We start from the raw sequence: 21,829 nt of genomic DNA, 5'->3' as shown, positions 1-21,829 counted from the left end.
CACACCCTTTGTACACATTAAATTCAGGAGAGTTCACAATCACAGCTGTTAATTATGTAGGGTAGTGGGAACTGATGTTTTGTAAAAGTGGGGTCACATTCAGTTTGCTGTGACAATGTGTATATTGAGCCCCTGATTCACTAGCAGCTACCCAGTCATCCATGAGTAGCTTGCTCATACTGCATTTTCGTGACTTTTGGGAATTTTTAACTGAAACCAAGTGTCTTGGAGCTGACAGCAGGGTTACTGTTGCTGGGAGCAATGTGACTAGATGTACAGAACAATGGTGTTAAAAAATACTTAAGGTTTTCCTATGGGCCATCTTACCTGTATATTTGTCAATAATTGAGAATTAACTCAGTTTACAGCTAAATAAATTTTCTTCCTCAAATTAAAAATAACATTAAAAATTAACTTTTATACCTTAAATCAAACACTAGGAAAGGAATTTGAATGCTTTACTATGAATATTTCTTTTAAAACCCCTATAAAATGATTGTGTTCACAGTTTCTTAAAACTTAAAACTAAGCAGGCCAGTTTAAAGGAGCTGGTAGCTTATCCCCAAGTTCATTGTTACTAACGTACGTGAACAGAGAGAAGGTTGCAAAAATGTGCCTCAGCTCTTTTATAGCTGGTAACACTACCAAAAATCCCGCCTTTCTCCAAATTAATAGGCTTGTGTAGAGCCCCTAGTAGGTACTAATCTGACCTTTGCAGGTTTTTTTCCTACTGAAGTTGTTTGGAACACAGCTACATGGAAGAGAAAAGTGTAAATGAAAAGTGATTTGATTTGATTTGATTTGCTTAATGAAAGCTAAGCAGATTTGCAGAAACCTGGGGAGATCATTAGTATTCCAGATTGAACCCACAACTTTCTTGCCTCCTTGAGATTCAAGAAGAAATCCCCACTTGTCCGCTCTTTGCTGGAAGCTGAAAGAAAGTTTGTTCTCCTCATAGGGGACTTTTGTTAGTGCCCCTGAGTGAGGACCTTGCCCAGCTGCAGGATGCATGTCCAGCTCAGCTCCTTGGCTCTCATAAACACACCAGACCTGCCATAAGAAGGCTTTGCTTGCAGCCCATTCTTCCTGGCTCACAACCAGAATAAGTTGTCTGTAATCTCTCACATGAAACAGGGGGTCTAAAAATATCCTTTTACTTTTTGCAATTTAGTTTTCTATTAAGTTGTTAGTAGAAATCCACAAATCCTTGGATTTTAATCTCAAGGCAACGACTGGGACAATTTGCATCCCATTATAGTTTCAGATCCTTCCCCTGGGTTGGTGCTAGTCCAGCACAGCCAGTGCAGGCTTGGACACACATACACCTCAAGTTTATACTTTCAAAACTAAAAAGCAAGTGCCTAAGTATGAGCTACTTTCATAATGTGATGCTGCAGTAAGCAAACAAAGGATATAAGATAAAGACACTGCACAGTCATCTGATACAATGGAAATTCAATCAAATAGGATTTTCCCTTATCCTTGAAAGGGGAAAAAAAAATCTTAAAATGAAGGAGAAATGGAGAGCTAGATTTCCTTTGCCAAAACTCTAAAATTCATAGTCTATAACCTTTGTGTTGCTCTTTTTCCAGTTGCTCACTGATGCAATAGGACTCCATTTTCAGGATATGAAATCTTGCATGAACAGCTTCTAAACCCCAAAATTTTCAATTCATTCCTTACACAGAATGATACACATTCTTTTCTACTCCTACTAACCCATAGAGGAAGCACGTTTCTAGTGCATTAGATTTTTATTTTAATTACGAAGCTAAAGTTAGTTTCTTTATAAATCTAATGCCTGCCAAAATAAATAATTTTGTTTGGCTTAATTTGGTACCTTAAATACAATTATTAATCAACCTGTGAAGTGCTGGGAGTGGGTGTGAGTAAAATGCAAGGGTTTGCTGCTGGGAAAGGTTTCCTGTGACAATGTAGAAGGAAGTATGCTTGGGCATGTCCAGCCCAGCCCCGGCAGACCTCAGCCTCCAGCTGGCTGAGTGAAGGACAGGTTGGAAGTGTGCCTCTGGGAGGAAGTAGTAAAGATCTCTTGCTCTGAAATACCTGAGCTTGCTGATGTGCCGGAGCACAGGCTGCAGAAAGGTCAAAACGCTCACAGGTGAGAAGAAATAGTTCAAAGTTCAGGTAAGTGGGGTTTTTCTATGCAAGAAGTTGGAAGTGCCATTGCTCTCAAACAATCTGAATGCCAAAGACAGTTCTTTTTCATCCTTCATCTGCAGAGGAAGTCACTATACTGTAATACAAATAATTTAAAGGTGTGTTTTCTCAGGAATTGTGAATCTTTTGCTCTCTGCAAACAAAGATGTTTCAGTCTCCATTTCTATATATGATCCCTACCTGGGGCTTAGTTCATTTGGCAAGGCTCTTAACTTAGTTTTTCAATAGCTGTAAGAATATAAGAATCACTATGCTGGTCACCCCGTCTCCCACACTGGCTAGTGATCCTTCTGGGAAGGAGATCTTCACTGGTGCCCACTCCTGTCCTTCACTGATCAGAGCTGTGCAATTTCCTGACACAAAGGCTGCATTTGGATGATGCAAATGCAGCCAAGTCTCTGTGTAGGTCATGTCTTTTGAAGCTATTTTGTTTGCTTCTACCATATCCTGTAGCAAGAATGCCCCTGGTGGAATTCTGCTGTGTAAAGAAGAGTTTCTTTTTTGTTTGGTTTAAATCTGATTCCACTGAGTGCTGATGCATTTTTATTTTACGAAAACACCAATTACTTGCTCCCTATTTATCTTTCACTCTTACAGACATAGTAATCCTCACCTTGATATGTTTTCAGCCTGGAAAGTGAGTTGCCTAATCTCTTGAAACCACTTTGTATTTCTGATCATCCTCTTTTACTTGAATTTTTCTTTCTCCCGTTTCTGTCTGCGTGTTGTACAATTTTTGGGATGCACTGGAAGCACCATAATATTCAAAACGAGGCCATGCCATAGAATTGCTCTGTAGTCTAAATCTATTTTTTCCCTGGGAATTGCTAATGTTCTACTTGCCTTTTGGCTGTCATAGACCACTGATCCAATGTCCTGCAAGTATGCAAAATGACTCCCAGGTCCCTGTACTGAAAAAGTCAGAGTAATTTAAAACCAACTGTGTGATGCAGTTAATATTTTTTTGCATGACTATGAAGCTTATTAATCAGCCTCTCATACGAAGATTTTTTTTCCTAGCTCTGTAATTTTGTCATCAAGAAATACTTGTGTTTTCCTTTTTCAGATTATCTGTTAAAATGTTGACCAGATGCCCCCTAACATGTCCCCAAATGCCCCCTCAGGCATTCCATATTTTAAACAGCCTTGGGAAGTCTCATTTATTTCCTAAAGAACCTTACTTTTTTGTGGGACTTACTAGGAAAAAAACCCCAAACAAACCAAAAAAACCTCCATACCCATACAATATACAAGTTGCTTAGTATTTCAAGGATGTGGGATTACTGCAATACTGATATCAGAAGCTGGATCCCTTTTTTTTTGTCCTCTCAAATGCATTTTTGTGTGTAATGCCTCCTCTCCTATTACCTGTTGTTGCATAGCCCTATTCTCTCATTCTTCTCTAAAAATTCAATAAAATCAGCCCCAAATCTTGTTTTTGATGGGGACTTACAAAAACGTGGATAGTAAGCTTTCATGTCCCTTTCATCCCCAGTTTTAAAAGACAATTATAGACCAGCTGGCTTACCTACAGTCCACCTAAGGATTTAAACAGGAATGTGCTGTTTTCAACCTTCAACTGCTTTCTCTTCTAAAACACTTTTTAAAAAAATTTGAAGTGAATACCATATTTGTATAATGAATGCCAACAGCTAATACAAAAGTCTGCAAAAATAAGCAGTCTATTGCAGTTGTTTGAGGTTAATGTCACTGTAGCTTTCCTCTTGCACCCTTTTTCTAGCCATATTGTCATAAAGTGCATACACTTCACTGTGTATGTTTCACAGCTGAAGGAGGTATTTTGTGCAGCAAGTATGTGGACTTCACCTAAGCTGTGATATGTCTAAGCACACAGTTAACTCCCTTGTCTCTGAGTGAAGAAAACAAGTTCAACTTTCCAGATATAAATGACTCACAGGAAGCTGTGTAACTTCGTTGGATTTTTTTAGCCTTTTCCTAACATCTTTGCCAAAGGGGAACATACAGCCTATTTATTATCAGTGTAAGAAAACAGTAAGAAAATTTTAGTTTACCTTTGCAAGGTCAACTGTTTTTCCTCCCAGAGACCTCTTCCCCTCTAATTAAAGAAGCAACTGATTACCTCAAATCTTTCCTTATTTTTTTGATAGGTCACCCCTAAATTCAATGTATTCAACTTCTGCTTCAATTAAAAATAAATTCTTTAACCTGCTTGTATGGAATGCACAACAGTAATGGCCAACAAAGATTAGCTCATTAATTACTACAAAACAGCTGCTTTTAAAGACCTCCAAAAAACAGTTTGCCCATTACCTGTCCTCATTTTTCCTTTGATATGCATAGATTTAGTGCTAATACATCTCAGATTCACAAACTGCCTTTTCTCATACCTGTACCACAGTAACTCATGAACTTAGATCCACACAAAATAGCTAATCAGCCTTTTGCAAAGTATGGAAACAAAGTCAGAAAAAAAGGAGATAAGAAATTTTATATATCAGTATATTTATTGTAGAAAAATAATCTGAAATAGAAAATCACCAAAATTACATTTAAAGCAAAGTTCAGTAGCTAAGTTGTAATCCCAAGAGGTAACACCTAGCACAAGAACAACCTCTGCAAGGTCCTCTGTCACACACATCAGTCTCTTTGGTGTCACCTGTATGTAATGGCTTCCCTCAGATAACCCAGGCACAACTAACCTTGGTGCAGCTTCTGGCTGTTACCTGGACAGAAGATGACATATGAAGGGGAAGCAGCTCAGACATGTCACCATGTAAGTTTTGGTGGCTGTCACAGTACACCCATGACAATTACATGATTTTCACAAAGGGTGTGTAACTCCTTCTCCCTGGAGCCCTTGTGGAAAGCTCTCCAAGGCTCACCTGCCTGTACATAGCACTGCTGTCTATCCCTGACTCCAACTGAAAGCGCTGTGAAAAAATACCCTACAAAAGTAACAAGTGTAAAATTGAAGCCCCTGTTGAGACAGGGGTTCTTTTAGCTCAAGAATTCAAGAGGCTAAACACCAAGTAGAAAAATATAAAATCTTATTGTAAAGAAAAGAGGAGGGAGGCTAGTCAGTCTAACCCTTCCCCTTCTGCCTGGTGGCTGCTTGGCTTAGAAAAGGCTATCCAAATGTTTTATCAGGAAGTTGAGTATTCAGTCTAATCACTTTGGCAAATCAAGAATATCTTGTGTGTTTACTAACCAATTAGTAGTTACATTAGACTTTACCATACTATGTATTTTGCTTGCAAAATTTCTTTGTGTCCAGGTAAAGATGCCCATAGAAGCTAGTTCAAAAGAGGGGAACTAACCATAGGCATAGTATAAAAGCAAACAGAAAAAGTCCACAGAAGACAGTCTGTGAAGCCCAAACTTTTCAGTAGCTGTGCATTTATTTCCTGTGAAAGCCATCACTGTGTTTAGGGTAAGTGCCTGCTTTTGACTTCCTGAGATGTTTCACGGAAGATTGTGTGTCCTGCTGTTTGTAGAGAGCATGTGCCATCTAGGTTTGGGTTTTTTTCAGCATCTGGTGGCCTCAGATTTTGTGCAACCATAAACTGTTCCAAAATATTGTGTGTTCTTGTTCATGAATGTGGCACACACTTTTGGTATCCCTGGCAAAACAAACCTTTGTGTAAAGTTGACTTATAGGAAGCTGGTTCAGCACAGTAACTGCAGTCTGACAATACCCTGAATTTGGTACTCTTACAGTACTCCATAACCAAGGGGTCAGCTCACAGACTTAACAGCTGCTTCACTGTGCAAACCATTTAAACATCCTCACACCCTTTCCGTTTGACATAGACAAACATTCCAACATAAACCACTTGTCTGTTACACAAAGTATTGCTAGCATCTAAATACAATAGACAAATGTAATTTTTCAGCACTAAGAACTAAATTGCACTGGAGAGAGGAAAATAAACCACCACATGCTGAAAAGAGAGGAGTGTATTTCAGAAAGTGCACTTTAAAAAAGTGGTATTTAGTACAAACAGAACTATGTAAAAATATGCAACTATTTCAAATAAGTCAACTTATACCAAAGAGAGAGAATCACAAAATTATTATTTCTATTCTTCAGGAAAGTGCCTTGAAAGAAGATGGTCCATATGGTTTTTATCACGTTCACCACATCTGTAAACAGAATAAAAGGACTTGTTATTTATGTAAGTGCCACCTTGCTTTCAATGTGAAACGTAGAGCTTCTTGGTGATTTCTCTGAGAACATTCCAGAATCCCCCAGGATAAAAGACATTACCTTTGTACTCCTAAACATGAATACAGTTTTATCTGGGTGGTCCTCCTAGGTACTGCCAGAGCTTGCACCACATGCTTGGCATGTATAGTATCAAGATGTGCTCAGCAGGGAGTCTGCACGTTTTTAGAGCACAGCATGCTAAATTAAGAAGTTGTACCGAAACATAGATGTTTAACAATACAATGCTTACAGTCCTTCTTTTCCTAAGTTTCTAAAACCTGCCCATGAAAACTGATTTCTGGCAAGTTCAAAATACCATACTGGCCCAAATATAATGGCTTTTCCATTAGAGCATTTAGAACTTGAAAGAAATACACTTACCTTACATTTGTTTTCAAACTAAGTTTCTGACTAAGCTTTCAAGCCCTTTTAACAACCAAATAAGAAGACCTAAGCTGCTGGTAAAATGTGCAGCACTCAAGGTCTCTGATGAACATATGAGCTGAGGCAGGGAACAGGTTCCACAGCAGAAATTTCAGGACCCCTTACAGGAAGAAAACAAGGAGAGGGGTCTGTGGCCTCCTGTGTTCTTCCCCTCAAAAAGCTGCAAGGCTCCTTTGTATTTGAGACAATTTGGATATTATTTAAAAGCTAATTGGTACTCGCACACCAGAAAAAATATTGCCAGCTCACAGAGAAAGGCTGAAAAATAAAATGTGTTTGGATTGAAGGTTCAGCAAGCTGCAGCTCTGACAAACAGCAGAGATAAATACCATAATAAATATTTGATTCCTCTACACAGGTAATTGCTAGTAAGTGATCCATCTCAATTAAATATGCTTTGGGGGTCCTTATTTGAAATAAGTGAGCCTACACAGGCATTTGTTTAAGACAAAATCTTCAAAAGCAGTTAATCAGCACAATATTGCAAGAGGTTAATTAACCTCATAGGTGCTAATGGATTTAGAGTGTTGTTTATTCAGAGTTATCTCAGTCTGGTTCACTCCCTCCTTCATGCTGACACTGGCAAGAAACCCTTCAGAATGTTTTGGGGAATTTTTTACCCCTGCCCTTGCACCAAACTAGAGCAGAGAGCTGGTCTGCAGGGCCAGCTCACTTCACGATCTCTATAGCTGGCATAAGAGAAGCAGTGCTTCTTTTGGCACAACCCTATTAGGTGAGCCTAAGCCAAACTGCATTTTCTGCTACTGGCTGAGCACTTGCAGCACTTGATATAAAATGTAGAGCCAGTAGCAAAGCTGATTAAAATCAGGACTTTATTCTAATGGCTTCTTTAAGGACTCTGAAAACTCTTTTCAATCCTCACTGCCACAATGCATTGTTGCATAGTAAAAGGCTATCAAAATCTCTCTTCTGGGCAAGTAAACAGGTTCTGATAGGATATTCCTCCTTACAGACTGTGGGCAAAGTAAGAAGGAGACCATTACCAATATCCTTGTCTGAATTCCTACATAATATAAGCCAGACTTAATCCAACAATTTCTGCATCAGACTTTCGTTCTTAGCTGTATAAACTCCCATGGCACGGTTTCAAACAGGCCCTCTGCTCTCCTCTCTTGCAGGCAGCCAAGCTATTTGCAAACACTTTCACACATTCTCCTGCCTGTGAGAAATGTAGGCCAGTTTATCACAAGCAGAAAGTGTGAAAGCATTCTTAAAAAACCCAGCTGCTGGCCTGTTTTTCATAGAGTGCAAGTCCTTTTAAACACTCCCCTACCTTCTACCCTGTAAACCCTCCTTTTTCACGGAGGGAACTTCCCCCTTTCTGGGGTGAGAACACCACATAAGCCATGCCCCTGCCCCACCACAGCAGACTGGTCTTGCACCACTATTATGCTGTCCCACTAAGGCTCTAGCCAAATTGTAGTACTGAATGCAAAAAACCCACACCCAGCTCTGTCTGCTTCTAGTTCTCAATATTTCAATGCATTTCTAAATATCAACATAACTCATAATTACTTGATTCTTAAGTAAAACAAGCTGGAAATTGAAAGGAGTGGTATTTGTTTTAATACAAGCAGTTGATCCAAATTAATTCCACTTAGGTCAATCAGCAATACTCAGGTACAGCTAAAGGAAAAAAATCCTCAGAGATGAGGGATTTAAAATTAGCACTCAAGTTATGTAATGTAAAAATTAAGAAACAAAAATTAACGACAAATTACAGATACAGAATATTTCCTTGGATTTTAATCCATCATTAAAATCTGTAATTTTCACTATTGTTCAAAAGAAGAATACCACTCAACATGGAAAACAACATGAATTTTTTTTAAAAAATCACAAGGTTGCCTACCTGGGACTAAGATGTTGAAAGATTTGTACCTTCTCTCTCATTTGATCTTGATTTTGCTTTACATTCTTTGCAAGTATGATGACATTTCCTACAATAGTAAAAGCAAACAAAACATTGAAGAATTTTGCTGTATTTCTTCTAATACAACCACATGGCATGATGGCAAAAGTTCTTGAAGAAGAATTCCCCAATTTTTGTAATATGGGATATAAACTGCAAAATATGACTTCTAAATGTCTCAGCTAATAAATGCCAATCAATTAGTATTAAGTACTCCTTCTAGAAATTGCCAGAATATAACAGGATTTCCTAAGCAGCAAAAGACAGTCCTTGCCATTGTACCTATGAGCAAACAGAGCTAGGAATAAGGTGTATAACATTTTGTGTAATACCAAGTATATACTTTGTTGTGTGGGAGAAGAATACAAGTAGATACATACATGAACAATGAAGAAGCTTTCCAATATCAGGCATTTTTAATAACTCATGCTGGTCTGGGGGAAAGATGTGGAAAGACAAAGGAGAATGATTTTTTGCATAGGATTTTTGGAAAAGTGTTTTGTGAGCAAACGGTTTATACCAGAAGCCATATTGGGAATGGAGAGTGTAACAGGCAGCTGAAGGAGGAGCTGGGAAGGAAGCCAGAGTCTGATTTGATGTGAAGGAAGACTTCATGTGAAATTGAGAAAACAACAACGAAAACATGGAGGCGCCAGGTGACAGAAGTCAACTGCTGAGATCTATTCTATGGTTAGAGGTGCAAGGTGGACAAAGCAGTTGGACTCTCAGTTTGCACTCTTCATGGTTTGGCATGACAGCGTGAGGCTGGGCAAAGCCACAGAGGAGAGGGAGGTTGGAATATGGGTTGAGATTTAAAATATGAGAACATTCTAAAAAAATCTGTAGCATATTTGGCATGAGGTATGTTCCAAAGGAAGACACTCAAAGGATCGAAGTGGTAACATGGGCAATCTTAGCACGATACTAGATGAAAAGAAAATGAGTAACTGTTGTCACATCACACCTGAAAATACAATAATTTCATTTAAAACACAGATATCCGAGTAACAGGTATTACACTGAGTTAAATTTGCATTTTCTAAAGAATGTGCAGGAGTTTCTAATATACAATATACAGCCGAAGACTATGACTAGTACCTTAGGATCTGATCACAGAATTTAAATTCATAGTTTTGCTGCATACAATTTTAAAAATATTTTTTATTTTAATCTAGGCTTAATAGTTTAAATTAGTACAGACCTTTTTTGTTGTGGACCAACTGGTGCAATACCAATTTTCTGAAACTTTTTTTGGCATTCTCCCATGTAAGACATCTTTCCAATGGCATAACCCAAAAAACCAGCAACTACAGAGATAGATAATAAAACATTGTTAATACAACAGCTTAAATCAGGAGTGTGCTATTGGATCCATTTTAATCATATAGCAAATTGTATACCACATCTTCTCAGAACATGTCACAAACACATGTGAAGTTTTACAGGATTTACAGGGTGAATTCAATAACTACTTAAAACTGGTTACCTATCATGAAAGAGAGCAACTGGTCCAAAATAATTGATACAGAAAACAAGAGATAATATTCCTGCATACAGGAAAAGGATACAATATTTAGAGGAACTGGTTATAGAAAATAAAATTAATTCATGATGTCAGCACTAAATGTTCTTGCCTTTGACTGCACACCACGGTTTACTTCTAATGATCACACTTTTAAACACCAACTTCTCTGGCCTTCTAAGAAGCTAGAACATCAGCTTGCCATACTGTTGCACTGTGGTTTTCACTCACTAGAGTCAGAATAAAAGACTACTTCAATGTCCTTGATTTTCTGCTGAATTTCTGCTGAAGAGGGAATCAATTAAATTTCTTGTCGTTTACAAGCCACCTTACTGTACTGAAGTTTCTGTGCTTCTATTTGTTTTCTTTGTCAATCCATGGTTCTGAATTAGACAGTTGAGATCAATCAAATAAACACATGAAAAGGACCATACTATTTTATATATTATGGTATTGTGACTTCTTCATAGCATAAGTTGTGCAATCTGCCAAGCATCAATGAGGCTTATATAATTTATAAAGCAAAACTTGAGACTAGAGTTTATACCAATTTGAGAGACTGCATTACATAAATGTCAGCTGCTACTTATATTTACATTAGAAGAATCTTACTTCATACATTTATTTTTAATCAGAAATCTGATGTCCTAATCTGCTGGAGTAACATATAAATTCCAAAAAATGAAAATTTTTGAAAGAAATTCAGAGAGGTACATCTAAGGTCTGCATATTGCCTGTAAAGAACCTTTTCTTTCCTTTTAGAATTGGGTACAACTTACTTGCCATCTTGGGGTATGGACCAAATTTTGGGCTTGCTGAGAAAATGCCTACAATAAAAGGAAATAGAAAGCTTATTCACTTGAGGAACTCACCAGCACTCAAAACCAGTGCATTAATTTTCCTACAGCTTTTGCATTTCTTAAGGATGGTATGAAGTCCACTCACTCAGATTTCAGTACATCAGAAATGTACATAGAACATTTCTATTCCACTAGCTTTTAGTGCATATGTTTTGGGGCAGCCTAGAGTCATAGTAGGAAGAGAATCTTGACTTTGCAGGATTCAGTTCAGGCAGGACTTCAGAGTGTAAACCAACATGAAAGCAGCATGCCTGCCACTAGTGACACCTGCAGCACTGCAGAGGAAATGATGGTGGCTTATGTTTCAGCACAAACCAACCCTGCATATAAAATAGCAAAATTAAATCTCTTATACAGGGTCCAGCTCCTTGTGCTGCAATGAGTAGGATGAAACTTCTCTTTGGTAACTTTCTGTGGCTATCAATTAACTGCACCACTGGTATCTAGCCTTCTCCTCTGGAGAGGAAAGATCACACATTTTGGCCTTTAAGAGAAGAACAGTGTGCTAAACAAGAAAAGCAAAAATTATCTTTAGCTTTTCCACCAAAATCCACATCCCCCCAGTTAATCTCAGAGGGTGAATCCGGTTTTCCTCTGAGAACTATGTGTCTGGCAGAGGCACGCCGTGCTGTGGAGGAGGGCTCCACACAGCAAGATTACCGTGGCAAAGGGAGGGGAAGTGAACACTGGTTGCACTGTTACACACATTCAGACAGTAATAATGAGGCTCAGAAGCTCTGCAATGTTCTAGAAGCAGGGTACTGCGTGCAGCCATCAGAAGAAAGTATTTAGACAGAGGAGTATTCAGCCTGTGCTAAGCACAAGGACCTTTGCCCTCTGTGATCTACGCAATTTTATACTGGCGAGGAAGGAACAAAAGTGTTGTTTGTTTCTAATCACCCCCCTCCAATTGTTGACACACAGTAATGATTATTTAATAAGGGCATTTGTTATTTCACAGCTGATCAGAAACATCCAAGTACAATGAACAGAAACTGAGAAGAGCACCTGGTGCCAGAGGCTGGCATGTTAGTTACAATGACAGCCCCCGTGCCCCTCCTATTACTGCTCACAAATTTCAAATGTGCAGTCCTTCTCTGATCACACTCTTACTCCTTCCCTCCCTGTCTCCCTACAAGCTCATAGATCAAGGATGGAATAGGGAACCCACATCAGCCTCTTGCGATATAGCTTAGCAGACTTCAGGGTGGATGCCCCTCATTCTTTCCCCAAAACACCAACCTCAACCTTATACATAGCCAAGATCCCCAGCAGAGAAACTGAAGGTGCCAAGTGCAGAACCAGGCTCATTCACCACATAAACAGAATACAATTTTCTTTTGTGTTAGCCCGCAGATTGTGAGCCATCCCTACAGAAAGCTCTCTGTCTCTTCACTCTGGCAGTACTCCTTGTCCCTTTGCACCAAAGCTGTAATCATATTGATACATGGTCACTGTAAAAACATTGCCAGCATTTTCAAATAAAACAACAGTTAGAGCTACAGTACCCAACTCCAACGCCCCTGCTGGGTTGCACAATGATCTGCCCTACAAGCTGCCCCAGTGAAGACTCTACTCGAATATATGTGATCACAGTGACAAAATCCAGCCACTGGTCTTTGGATCAGCGAATTCTCTTTTCAATTCATGTTCTTGCAAAAGAATGACTGTGGCAATGCACACATAATAATCAAATCACCATAGCAATGATGGTAATGAGCAAGAAGATATTGATCTTGAAAAACAGTAATGATGGTTTTTTTAACTTTACCTTTTGAGATCAGCCCCTGGGTGACAAGCATGCTCCCAAGAGTTAAAGGAAGAGCTGTGAATATTAAAAGAAGAGTAGCTGGTATCAACCAAAATTTGCTATGTATTTGGTAAATACTCTCTTATATGTTAAATGTTTCTGTTTCTAATGTTAAACACATTATTTCTAAACATTAATTTTGCCTACTGTCTTAATCACCTACTACATCTGCTCATTCAGATTATGCACTCTTCAAAGCAAAGATGTCCTCATGCAGTGCCAGACATCAGCCATGCTGTGACATCTGAAGCTAATGCAATATATATATATTTATTTAATAATAGTTTCCACAATCTGAATATCTATTCTAACTACTGCAACACCTGTAATGTCAGCAGCTCCAATGAAATGCTGAAACCTTTTTCAATATTCTCCATTGAGGAAATACGCAATTTAGATACAAATTGAAAATGTGGAAGGAAAGGTATTAAAACACCAAGCACTGATCTTCTTGATGTCCTAACATATAAAGAATTTCACAAATCAAAGACACATAGCCATGCCTGCTTTCCATTTCCAAGGCAAGGATAAGTATGTAACAAAGTAAAACATCCTAACAAAATAATGGACTTCAAGAATAGAACAAACTCTACAACTGCTAAAGTTCATATTAAACAAGACCTCAATCCAACCACCTTTACCTAGAACAATTATGCAAATAATTCAATTAAACCTTTAAGAATACAAAGGTTAACTTAACATGACAGTGTTCCAACAAAAAAGCATTCTGCAGACAGTTTTGCACACATACATCAAGAAGTCATTCTATGTGCCAAGTGTGGTAAGAATTACTTTGGATCACTCACCTCTATACCAGAAACTTTCCTGTTTGCATTCCTTAAGGATCTTTGCAATCTCTTTGTCTTGAATTTGGGAGAGGGGACAAAATATCATTGGCTGAAAGCATAAATCTAGATTAATTTACTGAATCTTACAGGAAGAAAAAACAATCAATTAAAGAAGACAAATTATTTAAAAAAACAAATAAAATACAAAAACCTCCAAGCAAAACTCCTTATTCTGTTGTTAGCAGTGTGATGAAATGTTGATACCTCAATACAGAAACAGAAAGAACTACATAGGTTTTAAGTTTAAACCACCCATCTTGTTGGTCTTTACTCTCCTAAAATTACTCAGCTGCGGCTTACCCCAGAAGCATATTGCTTTATATTTGTTAGTAATTTCATTCTCATGAGCTATATTGGAAAGAAATGACAGGAAATAAAGGCAGAGTGGCAGTTTTCAAAAATCAAGTACTTCGCTGTATGGAAGTCAATTTACATTCAACAAGAGCAGATTTTGCAAGTAGTTAGAAGATGATCAACATAAACTCTGCCAGACTCCCCACTAGTAGAACTTTCTCTCTGAGCAATTTAAATATATTCATGACATTAACTGAACTCAACCATACTGGCTTCACCCTAATACAAATCAGGTCTCCAACAGACTTCTTTAAGGTAGCTCTTTTTTCACCCACTGTAATTGCGAGGAAAAAGTGACAGTATTCTCCCCTGCATTCTACTATCCAGGGTACTGACATGCAAGAAGATTATTTTTCCTTCTTTAAGAAAAGACTCAGTGTTAGCATTTGAAGTGTTGTTACCAGACATATGAGATAAACTGGTGTACTGGTTTCAACTAGACACAAGTTTATTTTCTCCATAGTAACTGGTATGGTGCTAGGTTTTGGATTTATGACCAAACCAGTCTTCACGATACAGAGATATTTAATTACTGCTGAGTAGATCTTATTCATTTTCTGTTTCTGAGGCTGCTCCACCAACAAATCAGCTGGGGGTGTAGAAAAATTTGGTAGGGGACACAGCTGAGACAGCTGACCACAGCTGATCCAAGGGATATTCCAATTCCACAGCATGACATTGTGCTCAGCAAGAAAAGCCAAGGGAAAGGAGCTTTCATTAAGTTAAAATTAATTGAAATTTTAACATTTTTCTGTAAAAACACAACATCTTCAAACATAAGTATTCTTGAAAGAAAAACTAGACATCATAGAACAGGCAATGCCTTGGAAAAAAGAGCATATTCATCTACAACAGGATTCTATCTCCTTTTATGCCTGACTGATCCATTATTTTATAGCCATAATAAAGAAATTCATTTATTGGCCATAGCCATACATTTCACATTATAGGTCATTAATATCTCAGCCCTTCTTCAAGCATTGCTCCCACAGAAGTAGAATTGGCTCTGCTCCAGACATAGAGAAACACTTCAAACTGGTTTCAGAGTAAGGTCATAGCAAATACAGTAAAATACAAACAGGTTGACTGAAAGATAAGGAAATTCGTGTCAAGCCCCAAGTGCACCAACAGGCTTTGCAACCTTTCTGCCTCCACACACACCCTCCCATGTGTTTAGTTGGGCTCAGAGTCAGCTCTAACATGGCACAGTTGTGTAACATCGAGTTAGACTGCTGTGAAAACAGAAAAACTCAGAAACAGCAGCAAGAAGCTTTGCCCAGGGCCTCTGCCCTTTAGCTCAGGAGCTGTATATAAGCTCAGGTCCTTGCCTTAACTGTATTGTAGGTATACCATGGAAAGCCATACCTTGCCTTGCTAACCTGATCGCCTGGCTTAGCATCAGACTTGCCTGGCAATCACTGAACTGGTTGTAGGCTGACCCTGGTTAACATCACTGGATCTGCTCTCCTCCTCTTTTTGGATACTGTGATACTGTGCTCCCTGTACCTGAGGCCCCAGCCCCTGCCACCTGCTGGCATTTGTGCCCCTTCCTTGCAGATCAGCCCAATATTGCTGCCCTCTGGTTAGCAAAAAGTCATACCACATTTAAATTCCTCAATTTCTCCATCAGAGGAGAATGTTCATCTTCTATAGAGCTGTAGACCAGATTCTTGTGCCATACTGCTCCCTTCTCCCCTTCTGAACATGTGCATGCACAACTTGATGGGTACAGATTGTACTGGACTTGTATTCAGACACCATGGCTATGCCAGCTTATAACTCAGGGCATAAATCAGAGCCTTAAGATTCACAACTCCTAGCTCTCTGAGCACAGTGAACCAGGAAAAATAACACACTGTCCTTTCCTCTCTTCATCTATATACTTCAGCTAACAGATACCTATTTCTCTCTTCAGTAAGAGCAACAGAGGTAAAATCCCAGTTATTCATCAGCAATAATATCAAAATATAAGGGAGCTTACCCATCCACGTTGCTTTATTGGAGGTGTCTGACTTTCCTGTTGGACTGTTTCAGAAGACATTGTCTCTTTCCTTGTAGTCTGCTACCACTCTTGATCAGCAGAAGCTGTGCTTGCTATTTTATGCTTGCCTACTTCTCTTTCTGCTAGGTACAAAGGTAAAAAGTCAAGATATCATACTGATACTCCTAAGTCCAATATTCATCTAGAAAGAAAACAGGTTTGAACAAGCTGAGTGTATTTTTTACAGCAGACAACATCCAGTTACCTGATACAGTTTACAGCACAGTTTATCACTTATCAGCAACACAGAGTTGCGTGTTACTTAAACAGCTAAGTCATGAACTACAATTAAATGCTGAATCATGACCTCGTACAGTATGCCCAATCATAAGGAAATTAAAATATGAGCAAGTAACTAAAAACCTTTCTAATTTTTTAATACATTGCAGGTCCAAGAAATAGCCTCTTTAGTGTGCTGTCCAGAATTACTGCACTATTTCTATCCTCACTGCCATCATCTGAAGCCTGGATTCCATGGGACCCACCAGGCAAGCCTATCACAAACCACATCTGTATCTCCAAAAATCCCAATCCAGTTACAAACATCCTTTAAAAAAATAACACAAAAGAATAAATAGATTCCAGAGTTTTAGAGTTGCAATATTCCATGCTTGAGAGCTGCACTGCTAGGGAAAAGCAAGAAGGAAACTCATTTACTTCTACAGTAATTCAAACATCTAAATTGCAATTTTTACCTAGCACTGTGCTGCACGGTCTGGCACTTTATTAACATAGAGGGCACTTCTGCTATTCCGAAAGTACCTTCTGAGAATGGTGGCACTGACCTAGGCTAAAGTGACTGCGAAGGGCAGAGTCAAATAGAAAAGATATGCAACAATTTATTGAACTAAATGTTTTTGGCATTCATAATATTACCATATAAACCACTTCCTGCACTTATTTTGGGGTCAGTTACACAGCTATGAAGTTCAAGCAACATCTGCTTCACATACACTAGATATTCAGACAGAAAAGCTTTTTTAAGTAACAGAAGCAATACAACCTCCTATCCTCTTGGTAAAAAAACTTAAAGCATTGCATTCACACCAATCTGCACTTTATTCTCAGACACCTGCAAAAGATTACAATGATCACTTTGTCTTTGAAAAACCGTGAGTTTGTCAACCCATATGAGGAAAGCTCATAGCTCTACACCGTCTTCCTCAATCTGAGAGCAATTTAATTTTCTTCAGTCTCTCGTCACTTAATGCAAAAAAAAGGACATAAAATATTAGAAGGATGCATAAAACTTTAAAGAAGTTTGTGTCAATCAAAAATGAATCAAATTTTCTTATTCTTATCTGCTTTCTTATTCTTATCTACTCATAAAGCCTACTTGTGCAGACAGCTGCATAAAAATAATCACTGGAAACAGTTTCCAGCTGCTGCAATAGATTTAAAGTGCTTGTCTTTTTCATGATGATAAAACAGCTGAGTCACAAGAGGAAAATAAATAAAAATTAAATTAAGGAAAAAAAATAGGTATAAATTAAAATTATAAAGATTTGCAGTTTGCCATTGGCCTCCTATATTGTCCTAAGAACATGTTTCTCCTGAAGTTATTCAGCTACGCTACTGCTTCAACATAATGAAGAACCCCAAAAATATTTAGCCCTTTAAGCAGCCTCATGCTACATCTCCCACATGGGATGAAAGCTGAAAGCTATACTGGCAAGAATGAAACAAAGAGACAGAGCTGATGTCATCAAAATATTATGTAACAGAATTATTCATATTCATATCTAGCATACATGCTGTCTTCTATGGGAGGAGTGTAAAAGTGCTCCAATATTTTAAGGCCCTGTGTCTTGGAAAGATAACTGTCACCCCAAAAAACAACTTTATTTCCATTCGCTTACTGGAGAAGTGTAACCTTCTTGTAATTTTCTGTAATACTCATTGCTGTTTTCTCAACCTTACATGTAATTCTTAGTGTAACCATTAAGTGTATATGCTGGGAAGAACTCCCCAATTATATTATTATGTTTAAATGAAATACCTATATAATGCAAAATTAAATCAATGTGGTTTGCAAGGATCAAATATTCAAAAAACTTATTTGTCTTCTACAAGAAATGTTATGGATAATTTATTCATTTAAAGAAGAAAATTCTAATATTAGGCTACTGAAAAAAATCTCATGGTTTGAGTACCTCTAACGGTACTCAAGAAAGAAAATGGTACTTAATAGAATAGCAGTATGCAAGAAGATAACTAAGGTTTTCAAATATGAGAGTTGTCAACTTCATATACTGTGTTTTCAATAAAAAGCTTCCTTCTGAATAGGAATAGTAACCGCATAATTTCGAGGACTACTTCGGGGAAATAAATACATGCCAAAATTGCACATATTAACTGGTCCATGCTGTGGGCTGTGATGCCCAGGGCAGGCACCACTCACCAAAGATTTCCGAGAGGCGCTTCATATTGAGGAAGGTGGGAGATGACAAGACTCAACATGATCTTTCACACCTATCTGAACTGGCTCTTTGTTTTAATCTCGGGCTCTTACTTCAAAGGTGAGTTTACAGAGTAGCTGCACTAGGCAGTCAGTGCCAAGGTCCCTACCAACAATCTGACAGCAGCATGGGGCTGGGGAATGCCTCGTGCTTGCTCAGCCCTGCAGCAGCTGCTCAGTGCCCCCACCCAGGGCAGTGCATACACGGCCTGCACAGAGGATTTCTATCACAGAACCAATTAGGCTGAAAAAGGCCTCTAGGATCATCGAGTCCAACCTTTGACCGAACACCACCTTATCAACTAAGCACTAAGTTGAATCATGGTAAGAACCATGGCACTAAGTGTCACGTCCACTCCACCACCTCCCTCCTGGGCAGTCCATTCCAATGTCTAATCACCCTTCCTGTGAAGAAATTCTTCCTGATGTTCAACCTGAACCTCCTCTGGCACAGCTTGAGGCTATGTCCTCTCGGCCTGTCATTACTCGTCTGGGAGAAGAGACCAATCCTCACCTGGTGAGGTGGTTGAGGGCAATAAAGGTCTCCCCAAGCCTCCTTTTCTCCAGACTAAACACCAGCTCAACACGCAGCTCCCTCAGCCACTCCTAACAGGACTTATACTCCAGATCCTTCAGCAGCTCCGTTGCCCTTCTCTGGACACGCTCAAGCACCTCAGTGTGTTTCCCGGCCTGAGGGCGGCGGCCCTACGGGCCTGAGCACACGCCCCACAGCAGCCGCCTGCCCCGGGCCGGCTGCCGAGAGCCGCGCCCCGACCCCCGCCTTCCCCCGCCGTGACGCCGGAGAAATCCAGCCCCGCGGAGCCCCTTGGCGTGGACAGGAGGATTCTGACACTCTCGGCCGCCAGCCGCGCTTACCTTCCGCGGGCCGCCGGAGGAAACGGAATGGGCTGGGCTAACCCGGTCGGGCCCGGCTGGCCCCGGAAGCCCACGCGTGCCCGCCTGCCACGCTGAGCCGCGCTGGGGCGGGGGCCGGTCCCCGGCCCTCCTGGGCTCCACCGCCACCTCTCGGCTGCCGGGCGCAGGGACACCGGGGCGGCCGGCCCGCAGTGGCCGCCCGGCTTCTCTCGCGCCCCGGCTCCCCTCACGCCCCGCTCCCCTCGCGCCCTCGCGCCCCGGCTCCCCTCGCGCCCCGGCTCCCCTCGCGCCCCGGCTCCCCTCGCGGCCCCGCTCCCCTCGCGGCCCCGCTCCCCTCGCGGCCCCGCTCCCCTCACTTCCCGGCTTCTCGCTCCTGCGAGGATCACACGAGCCTCTCTCGCCTCCCGATGGACTCTTCCGGTAGAACAGCGAGCGCGCCAAGAAAATTCTGCGTTCTCGGGTTTCCCCTCTGAAATTCAGAACACTCTTTTAGCAGGGCTGTGTGTTAATGAAGGTCACAGAATCAGAGAATCGTTAGGGTTGGAACTGTCCTCTGGGGGTCATCTGGTCCAACCCCTCTGCCGAGCTCCTGAAGCAGGTGGCACAGGAACTCGTCCGGGTGAATTTGGAATGTCTAGAGAAAGGGAGATTGCATGAGCTCTCTGGACAGCCTCTTCAGTGCTCTGCCACCCTCAGTGGAAAGATCTGCCTCGAGCTGAGGTGGAACTCCTTGTGTTTTAACGTTAAAGAGCACTAGAATGACAGTTTTCTGTCATGGCATGTCATGGGGATATGTGCCTGGGGATAGTGATTACCTAGAGATAGGACTTTGGATTTTTGCACCTTTCTGTGCAAATGTGCCTATTTAAAAAAAAAAAAAAAAAAAAAAAAAAAAAGCTTAAACTGATTTTTAATTGTAACTTTAAAGTTGGTTATCACAATTGAATATGTTCTTCAAACACGCTATCTTTCCAAGATTTACCTTGAAGTTCTTCAGAGTTATAAAAATGGAGAGAAGGTAATCGACAGAAACCAGTAAATGTTAGTGATTTGGAAGAGTAAACACAAAGCATAAGAGATTCTTACCACTCCCAGAACAAAACCAACTTTACATATCAAAGAAAAAAAAACCCAAGTTATAGGAAAAGTAAAACAACCAATATGGAATTGAATGTTTGGCTGAGGAATTATCTATTGTCAGAGTAGAAGGAGATCAAGGACTGAGATGTCACAAACTCAGGGAAGATTTACAAGCTCTGGCTGCTTGACTGAAGAACCTCTTAGAAAACACTGAAGATTTCCCAGGGTCCTGAGGTTTACCACATTCACCAAAGCAAAGCAAAGCAAAACCTTTCTGGTGTACATATTTTTACAGAAACACGCCGTGTGTGTATACAGTGCGTGCCAGAAGGAGGAACTATTACCACATACGGTAAACATGGTTTATTTGTCTGTTACAAAATCAAACCCTGTGTTAATTGCTTAAAAATTCCCTGAGAAACAAAGCTCCACCCCCTCGCTTTGTAACCATAACAGAGCATGGAAAACGAAGTAAGAATTACACGACAGGGCATTGTTCTCACGCTGATGGGAGCAGGAGTTAAGGGCGAATGAAAAGACATGAAAAGTCACAGCAGGAAACAGTAAACATCCTCCTGAGTAAAATATTAAACTGTCCTCACTACTTCCAAGGAATAATGTAAGTTTTCTGTGTCTTGGCTAACTCTTGGATCTACTTTTTTTGTACTTGGTCTGCGCTATCTTTTAGAAGTGAATAGTTGGTAATTATTAAGTGTTTAAGACACAGGATTTCCCCTTCTTAATGTGAAGAACCCAGTAAAGTGCTTGTAGAGACTTGCATCTGTTTGTGTTTCCAGTGAGATAGGACAGGTGACAGGTGCCTAACTAAACTCACCCACTCCTGCTTTTTTCTAGAGCTGCAGTTTTAATCCTAATCTGTGCTCTAACTTTTATGCTTTTTCCCCCCATTTCTCTGGCACTTTCTTCTGCTTCTTCATCATGCCCATTCAGGCATCTCAGGCGATATGCAAGAACAAGTTCTCACAGGGGTCTGAAAGTTCTTTTAAATGCCATGTGTTTAAGTGGGTTTCAAAACATGCTTGTATATTGCAGTATGAACCCAAATAAAGCATTTTTTAAAAATCACTAGCTTTAGAAAAATTTACCCCTTCAACCAATGTAATTATGGGGCTGTTAAACAGATAATTTTTTATGTTTGCCTTAGGGTAGGGTTGTCTTAAATACTATTCTAGAATGAAAATGCTTCTTGTTCTCTAAATGGAAGCTCCTACTGTA

At 39.9% G+C, this 21,829-nt stretch overlaps 1 protein-coding gene across 5 annotated transcripts; it reads right to left on the bottom strand.

Annotated features, from left to right (window-relative positions):
- Positions 1-6,099: 6,099 nt before the first annotated feature.
- On the bottom strand, positions 6,100-19,679 carry OCIAD2 (OCIA domain containing 2). 5 transcript variants are annotated; one of them, XM_056490325.1, is made up of 8 exons: positions 19,514-19,679; positions 16,120-16,259; positions 13,743-13,833; positions 12,898-12,951; positions 11,046-11,093; positions 9,946-10,051; positions 8,685-8,772; positions 6,100-6,303 (listed from the first exon to the last, which is right to left on the bottom strand). In XM_056490325.1, exons 2-7 carry the CDS (start codon positions 16,177-16,179, stop codon positions 8,691-8,693), a joined length of 441 nt encoding a protein of 146 aa, XP_056346300.1. In that variant the 5' UTR covers positions 16,180-16,259; positions 19,514-19,679; the 3' UTR covers positions 6,100-6,303; positions 8,685-8,690. The 5 variants fall into 5 exon arrangements, with proteins under 5 accessions (XP_056346300.1, XP_056346301.1, XP_056346302.1 ...); XM_056490326.1 differs by having other exon boundaries at positions 16,120-16,262; positions 19,514-19,630; XM_056490327.1 differs by having other exon boundaries at positions 19,152-19,528.
- Positions 19,680-21,829: the final 2,150 nt, after the last annotated feature.

Source organism: Oenanthe melanoleuca, chromosome 4 (genome assembly GCF_029582105.1).
Source record: "Oenanthe melanoleuca isolate GR-GAL-2019-014 chromosome 4, OMel1.0, whole genome shotgun sequence".
Classification (NCBI taxonomy): domain Eukaryota; kingdom Metazoa; phylum Chordata; class Aves; order Passeriformes; family Muscicapidae; genus Oenanthe; species Oenanthe melanoleuca.
The sequence above is the reverse complement of the archived record's forward strand: the minus strand, read 5'-3'. Positions and strand labels throughout refer to the sequence as shown.

Coding starts and splice junctions, on each gene's coding strand:
- OCIAD2 (XM_056490325.1), bottom strand. CDS start 16,179: ATGTCTTCTGAAACAGTCCAACAGGAAAGTCAGACACCTCCAATAAAG. Junction 13,834..16,119: donor CAATAAAGCAACGTGGATGG/GTAAGCTCCCTT, acceptor TTATGCTTTCAG/CCAATGATATTTTGTCCCCT. Junction 8,773..9,945: donor GTTGGTCCACAACAAAAAAG/GTCTGTACTAAT, acceptor TTACTATTGTAG/GAAATGTCATCATACTTGCA.